Source organism: Cladophialophora bantiana, assembly GCF_000835475.1.
Source record: "Cladophialophora bantiana CBS 173.52 unplaced genomic scaffold supercont1.3, whole genome shotgun sequence".
In the NCBI taxonomy this organism is placed as follows: domain Eukaryota; kingdom Fungi; phylum Ascomycota; class Eurotiomycetes; order Chaetothyriales; family Herpotrichiellaceae; genus Cladophialophora; species Cladophialophora bantiana.
Window position 1 is genome coordinate 2,311,279 of NW_015971577.1, and position 7,806 is coordinate 2,319,084.

The 7,806-nt window shown below is 50.5% G+C and overlaps 4 protein-coding genes across 4 annotated transcripts; 2 read left to right on the plus strand and 2 right to left on the minus strand.

Moving 5' to 3' along the window:
- Nucleotides 1-807: 807 nt before the first annotated feature.
- On the minus strand, nucleotides 808-1,998 carry Z519_02736 (uncharacterized protein; the record flags this gene model as incomplete). Its single annotated transcript, XM_016760492.1, has 1 exon — nucleotides 808-1,998. One exon carries the CDS (start codon nucleotides 1,996-1,998, stop codon nucleotides 808-810), a length of 1,191 nt encoding a protein of 396 aa, XP_016624013.1.
- Nucleotides 1,999-3,438: 1,440 nt separating this feature from the next.
- On the plus strand, nucleotides 3,439-3,687 carry Z519_02737 (uncharacterized protein; the record flags this gene model as incomplete). The annotated part of the gene is made up of 1 exon (XM_016760493.1): nucleotides 3,439-3,687. The coding sequence occupies one exon, from the start codon at nucleotides 3,439-3,441 to the stop codon at nucleotides 3,685-3,687; it is 249 nt and encodes an 82-aa protein (XP_016624014.1).
- Nucleotides 3,688-5,051: 1,364 nt separating this feature from the next.
- Nucleotides 5,052-5,770, plus strand: Z519_02738 (uncharacterized protein; the record flags this gene model as incomplete). Its single annotated transcript, XM_016760494.1, has 2 exons — nucleotides 5,052-5,112; nucleotides 5,172-5,770. 2 exons carry the CDS (start codon nucleotides 5,052-5,054, stop codon nucleotides 5,768-5,770), a joined length of 660 nt encoding a protein of 219 aa, XP_016624015.1.
- Nucleotides 5,771-6,395: 625 nt separating this feature from the next.
- Z519_02739 (uncharacterized protein) lies at nucleotides 6,396-6,833 on the minus strand (the record flags this gene model as incomplete). Its single annotated transcript, XM_016760495.1, has 2 exons — nucleotides 6,396-6,555; nucleotides 6,742-6,833. 2 exons carry the CDS (start codon nucleotides 6,831-6,833, stop codon nucleotides 6,396-6,398), a joined length of 252 nt encoding a protein of 83 aa, XP_016624016.1.
- Nucleotides 6,834-7,806: the final 973 nt, after the last annotated feature.

Here is a 7,806-nt window from a genome sequence, read left to right on the forward strand (position 1 = left end):
GCTTTAGCTAATAAACCTCTTCTAGTCTGAAGTCAATTCGTAAGCAGCGGACAGGGGGACGCGGGCGGCTTTGATTCAACACCCTTACCGAGTAATCAGCATTCCACTCTAGGAAAAGGGAACGATACGGTGCCAGAGAATGACGGATAGATGCTACCTGGATTGCCTCGGTCGGACCCATCTCGCCCAAGGGACTCAGGCTTCGGTGATATTCCCCATAATCCTACTAGGCAGTTGTCCTTCATCCCTCGACTCCAACGAATTATGTCCGTGTAGGCATGCCGGTACAATCGCGGTAACAGGTGGGCTGATGCTTGAATGGTCTTCTCCGCAAGCAACCAGACTGCTCGCAGACGCCGAGAAGCCAGCGAGGACCCGATGGCGATGAAAGCCGGTATAAGCAGGCACCTGTTAGAGATTGAGAGGATTGTACTTGCGGACTGTCTACAGAAAGGCGAGGCAGGCCATCTATATACATAGAGGTTCAGAGGTAACACAAAAACAAAGGAGGTTGGGCATGTCATTTTCTGACAGCACCCAGCAATGAACAATATGCCACTGGTTACTAAGAGCTCTCGGAAACGACGCGCCAGAGGTCCAGATTGGCCAGATTGGGAAATCCGAATCAATCCATATCACGTTCGATGATGTTGGCTGATAGATTCAATTGTAAGAGCTTTTGTCATCATCTAATTAGGCTTTGGAAGAGAAAGACACCAGGTAGATGACGCCGTTTCGAAAGGAACTTGACAGAACGAACGATCCAACCAAAGTGCTGCTACACATATGACAGCAGATTCCAGTATATTATACCCCATTTCTGTCCAAGAAATCAAACATGACCTGGTAGCCGGCGGTGGCATTGTTGTGGAGCGGGAAGGCATGGCCAGTGTTCGGCTGAATATAGTCCTCCACAACTGCTTTGGGGTAGGTGTTCTTCAAAACCTGCGGGTCGTATGCCCCCTTGCAGTCGCCGTCACAGATATAAAAGTCAAATTCGGCCAGGAAGAATTGGACCGGCGCTTTGAGATCAGGGCCCTGAAGCCCTATGATATGATAAGCGGAGGCGAGCTCCCCAATCGGGACTGGCTGCTTGAGGGAATCGCCGTACTCGAGCATCTCCGGGGTGAAGGCGGTGTCGGTATTGCCGCCGAAGAAGAGATTCTGGATGCCGCTCTTCTGACACACGACGTAGCCACCTGATCGATTGAATGGAGGAGAAGCCGTGGCGGCAAAGTCAACGCCCCATGAAGCCATTCCAGGCGCTCCCAGATATTTGCCGTAAAAGTAGCCAGTGATAATCACTCCATCGGTCAGGGCAGGATACTTGGCAATTAGTGCGGAGGTGAGGAAGGAACCGAAACTGTGGCCAACATGGACGATTTTTTTGGGTGCTGCCAATCCTGTGAATGCTGCATTGGCAGGTTGTCCCTTTCCTGCGATGTTGTACAGGGTGCCATTGCGCGCCATCAAGGTCAGCTGTCGAAGTATCTCTAGCTCGACAGGCGCTTGGACCACGTTGTATGCGTCAGGGTGATCCGATTGACCAGCTCCCAAACGATCATATGTGAGAATTGAATATCCTGCCTTAAGCGATGCCTCAACATAAGACTGATTCTCCCGATCGAGTTCAGGATCCCAATATCTTCCATCATAATGCGCGCCGTGAGTGGCAATCTGGAGGATGTCCTTTTTCATCCCAGAAACATTCGGGACACACAGTTGGGCATGGATATTGAAGGTCTTAGAAGTCGTAGTGTTGTGAACGAGTGTCTTCGGGCCCTGGGGAGTGCTCCAAGTATCCGCATATATTGCCCAGGCTCTGGCTTCGATGTTACTCTCGATCTTTGGGTGATCATAAACGGCTGTGTCGGCAGTAGCAAGCACCGGAATATTCAACTCTTTGCAGAATCCGTGGGTTCTTTGGGAGGCTTTGATAGGCGAAGCTGAGATACCTTGCCAGAAAGCCAACAAGGCTATGACAGTGGTCGCGGCCATTTCTAAATGTGAAAGAATGATATCTGCCAAGATTGTTGGAGACCTAGATCATGGACCAGTTCGGACAACGACAGTCAAGTCAGTGGTTTATATAGTCGTAGTGATAGACAGCACAACTTCTATATCAGGGTTTTGGGCTATGACGTCCCAGGAGATGACAGCGACATGCTTGGTGCGGTAGGCCGTGTTCGCAATGACTGTCATGGGGACTTTTGACTCGTGTTGATTGCAATATCGGACTATAGCGCAGTCCCTTGCGTGCCATGGCAGCTACGTTGACGTTCTTGGTCTTGACACCAAAGCGAGAAAGGATAGAAGCAAGGGCAACAACCGGAGTTCTCATCTGAAGAGGAAGGGTTAACTCGTTCCGTCGTATTCTTCTGGAACCGCCCCCAGTTGAATGTAGTTAAGCCAATTCTCCGCCAATGGCGAGATCTCCAAGGTTGCGTAGCCCCTAACGACGAATCAGTCGTTAGAAAAGTCTTGTTGAGTATCATTCCGACAATTTAGACGGTGCCGCAGTTGGGCGGACACAACTATATTGACCAGGGGCGTATTCGCTAACCGGGGGCGTATTTGTGGAGTATGGACCCACAGGTTATGACAGTTCCAAGCGCAGGGACTAGCAACCATTCTCCCTGACGACTGTCATTCGAAAGTCATTTCAAGGTTTGAAAACGCCACGATTGCCGAGATGAAAGTTTGCTCGCGCGAACCACCGTTATGAAGGCTACACCTTGGCACCCTCATTCTCTGCATACAGTGCCAAGTAGATCAAATGCGATATTCATTTGGAGAATTCCAAGGGTAAGGCTGGACTTAAGTTTTTCGCGGTATTCCTCGGCATGATATGGAGACTGAAAGACGGCGGTGTTTTGACGTTGCATCGCAAACGCCTTTGGCTCAATGACGGCCTTGACGTGTTTCATAAACTTGATTTCAGCCTTGGGCTTTTGACTAGCGTTTCTTGTACAGAGAAGATCTAGCATGCGGGCAGTGCGCATGGCGAGGCGAGTACGAAGCAAAAGAAGGCAAACGCGAAGGCTGAGAGTGGAAGATAAATACCCCGGCGGACGATGCTGATGCACGAAAGTCAAATCACCCGGGAACAAGGCCATCACAGCCCGCGCTATTCAACAATCTCCACCGGGCATTGCTGGAACTCGGCTTCTCAACACCCAGAAGTTTGTTGACTCTGCGTAAGAAGTGCAGATGGATAACTCTAGGATATAGCTATAAAGCATCCGATCTGGCCTCGACATTCGGCATTTACACTACCATCATCGTCCACAAAAAGCCTCAATTTCAGAGCCTCAGGTCGAGCCTTCAAGCCCATTCTTCATTCTCGCACTGAAAAACAGAACATCCTCAAACACATATCACCATCTCAGCTCATCCACAAATCTTGCAAGTCTTTCAAGGGTTCGCTACCTCGCCCCGATGGTTTTTCTCGTTCTCGCTACTGGCGCAGCCATCTACTTCACCGTCGAAAAGGTTCGCGACCACAAGAAAAAGAAGCGAGCCTTGAGAGCTCAAGAAGCTTCACGACACGGCTTGGTCGAAACCGTATCAAACATTGACGAAAACACAGCCCGCCGCTCAATGGAAGACCTCCCACCGTACATTTTGAGAGAACCTCCACCATACCAGATAAGGGACCAACATCGCGAGTTGAAGGAAAACAAGTAGCCGATTTTAGGACTGCTTTCGCGGATGCTTAACTTCAAGCGAGGCAAATGGAGTCGTGCGGGGATTAGAGACTGGCCGATTTCCTAGTCTTTTAGCAGCGTATTATGATGGGTATGGCAGTTTCTGCGAGGAATTTCACCTCATGGTTTTGCTAGCAAGTTTGTATAATACGAAGGACTCGTCTACGTTTCTGCTGCCCTCTTACCAATACCCCTTGTGTTAGTGTTAGAGCAATTTATCCCAGGTCATCAAAAAGCGTTGACCCACTATTGATAGCTGTCCATTTGGGAACAGTTGGGTCCAAGGAACATGTCGCTGGACAGGGAGTAAGATATCTCCATTGAAGGTGGACTGGAAAAGGGTGGTTGATTCCCCAGCGAATCTGACTGCAAAGCGAGATGTTCACATTCCGCCAGAGCATTAGTAGGGAAGACAGCTGCAGACAGTCGACGACTGCCTCATTGACGTCAACCCTGTGGTCTTGCCACCGGTCACTAGTATGGTGGTATCGGAAGGACATTCGCTGCTGCAAAGAGCGGCACACTTTGCGCCAAATCAAAGAATGGAGGAGCGGGAATAAAATTTGCGGGCACTAGTTTCTTCAAAAATTGCCCTAAACAAGGCTTTTAATTGTCATGAAAGAGCCCCGCTCGCCCCCACCTTGCCCAATATAGATTCTAATACGGAATGTCTCCCGAATACGCATCCGAATCTGCGTATCTGCCCATCCGCCCATACGCCTCTCTGCCACTAACTTCCCTGATATGTTTCTGCTCACTGGCTCGAAAAGCAACCATCATGGCTGTGCCGATATAATATTCTAACTCGCGATGAGGGAGATTGGAGGCACTCCTATAGACAACAATTTAAGTATTTCAGATACCTCCCCTGCCCTGGGTCCGCCACAGAAGGCCAGTGTCTCTGCTGCGCCTCGGCGCGTGGTACCCAAACTTCACCTGAATGCAATCCGACCTCACGCGCATACGCAATTTCCTTGACTCCTTGGTTCATTTGCGGAGCAACTGAGCGGACCTCTGCAGTCATGACGCGGCGAGTCGAACGGGACACACGGTGTTTAGCCCCTTTACATCAACTGCTGAAACCACTTGCAATTCGATATTAAGACCCTTGATCCATGAATAAGGCATCGAAGCATGATGACATCGCTGGTTTCCGTCGCTGGCATTTCAGGATTCTCCAATTTAAAGATTGCATCTTCAACGTCTGCTGTCTCTAGTTACCGATCATCCAATATTCAGACATCAAGCTCAGCTCCTGTTCTTCAACGCGTTCTCCAATAGTTTCAACATACTCTGCAACATACCTAGGTATCCTCTCAAAACTGAGTCAAAATCGCCTCCATCATGACGGGAAGTCTCAAGAAAGAGTGTAACAAGGCAGCTCAAATTCTCAAGGGCTTCATCGGTATGTGTATCTCAGGAAGAGCGGAATGGCGAGGGTGTTCAGGGCTGACATAACAACAGACAAAGGTAGAATCCCCGTAGAGGTCATCGCGAATGCAAAGGGTCTAGCCATATTTTCGGGCTTCCGGGCCGCCATGTACCTTGCGGGTGCGGGTGGTTCTGGGGTTGTCGTTGCACGTCTCCCTGATGGATCCTGGTCTCCTCCGTCTGCATTTTCGGTCCGATCGGGCGGATTTGGTGTCGTGTACGGCGTGGACATGTACGATTGCGTGTGTGTGCTCAACACACAAGAAGCCATTGACGCCTACATGAACAGCGAAATGACCCTGGGCGCAGGCGCTTCAATGGCGGCTGGGCCCATGGGCGGCACCGCCGACATCAGCACGAAAGATGTCAAACCGATCTGGACATACACCAAATCGCGCGGAATCTATGGTGGCTTGACAGTGGATGGCACCATCATCAAGGAGAAAGCCGCTATCAATGCCGAGTCGTACGGGTCGAATATTAGCGCAGCGCAGATCTTGAAAGGCGAGGTACAGTGGCCATCGACGACGCTACTTCCTGAGGTCCTCAAACTAGCTGAAGGGAAGAAGGCGGATGCAAAATCCCTCGGCGCCATTAGCACTGAGCCGACGCCTGGCGATTTGAAGGAGTAATGCGCGTGGTCTATTCGTGTTTACGTTGATTGCGGCTGTAACTGAGAGTGTCGATCGCGAAATGGGCCTTGGGATAAACGTGCGATGGGTTGGGAGGCAGGATAGCAGGCATTGTGTCTATCCCGGAACACTGGCCAATTGAACCCTGTGGATCAATTTGATAGAGCACTGGCAGAAGTAATTCGTATCTCTATCCACAGTATTTCAATCTGGACGATCTCTCTGTCCGACATGACACGAGCCAGTCGAGCAGGATGTTTGCCGATATTAACACCATTGAATGGATGGCCATCAAGCTGGAGGCTGCTCTTCTCTGACACTACCCTCTGGATTGATTCTGGCCGCGTCCACTGTCTCGTCGTCGAGGCCAGCGTTCTTTCTTGTCCCTTGATTTCCCTTGCCTTCTAGAGGCTCAATCTTGGTTCCCTGGATCGTCTCATCTCTCCCGACCGAGACTTGAGAGTCGGCATGAGGTGCTGTGTGCTGGTATTGGCCTGGAGGATACCATCCAAATCTCTTGTGTCAGTGTACTGCAACGTGTTTTCTCCAAGTTTCTTCCCTCAACCATATTCGGGGGGAAATGCTCTGAAGGGCGTGCGTGCACGTACCGGCGCCACCCAGGGGATCAATCCGACTCTGATTGATGCTTCGATTTGTGGCCAGCTGCACCGCCAGAGCTCTGGTCGTGAGGTAGATTCGCTTTAACCTCCGAGTCCAAGGGCTGGATCTTGGTTGCGGAGATCTTCTCGTCGCTGCCGGATGTGCCTCTGCAGATGATGAAGACGCTAGTCACGCAGTTTGGACGATGTACTGTGTCATGGGTGAAGTCAAGGTGTCAGTGTGTCAGACTGAGAAACGTACGAGGACATTGTGACCGAGATGTTTTTCAAGTAGCTGCTTTGAGGATGTCAATAGTGGATTATTCTGAGACAGAAAAGAGAGAGCAGGAGAGGGGAATTCGAAAAAATCACAGCTGCATATTTCTGTGGGATCTAAGACCCTCATTGCGCGACTCGTTTTCTTCTTGCAGGTATGCCATCATCGGGTCCCTTTGGTGGTGCATGTTGTATTAACATGACTTCATAGCAACTACTTCATAGGGGATCGAGCTTGATACCGACCCCGCCAATCACGGTACGAGATGCGGCTACGGAGGCGGAGCCTTGCGGGTGGAGTGCTACCTTCCCCACATTTAATGTCCGGACCGGTCGGGATTGAGAAGGGGGACAAGAGGAAGCGGGAATCTGGAGCATGGTTAGCAGGTTGCTGGCCTCTCGCTCATTTGTGTTGCTGGTAGGTACAACAATCACATTATGACGGCTCTTCTTCGTCCATGTAAGTAGCGGTCACAGTAAAGGTTACGGGTCAAGGGACTTATCTATATATCACGCCCGTAAATGACTGCAGATCCAACTGACGCCCAGAAGCTCCTATGGGTACCCATGCTCTGCAAATTTGCCGGTGGCTGATAGTCTGGCTACCTTGCCATTCTTCCCCTGTCTGCGGATGTTTTGATCTGAGCCCGTCTTCGACAAAGGAGAAGTGCAGGCAAAACCTAGGCGCTGTGAACGGAAATTAACCCCCTCCTGTCCCTCAAATTGGAAACAGGAAAAGCTGTCCCCTTCGCCATGTCGTGTTATATCAGACACAGCGATCTCTTCCGCAAACTAGGCTGTGCTAAAAGCGGAGGTGTCCTTTTGCAGGCGTGAAATTGGATACCATACTCCGTACCTGCATGACACTAGCTGTTCCGCATTCCTGCAGGAAAGGCTTAGTTCGCGAGAATTGCAGATCTGCGTTTCGGTACGGCGGCAGTAGTGTACGGTAGAGATCTGGATTGGGGGGCGATATTGGGGCCACTTCGCTCCATGTATGATCATTTTCCTCTTTCCAAATTCTCTACTTGTGCCCATCCTGACTCGTATATCTTGTATTACTGTAAGTTACTTCTCAGGTACTGTCCTCGATGGGTCCCTACTGTCCTCGATGGGTCCCTACTGTCCTCGATGGGTCCCTACTGTCCTCGATGGGTCCCT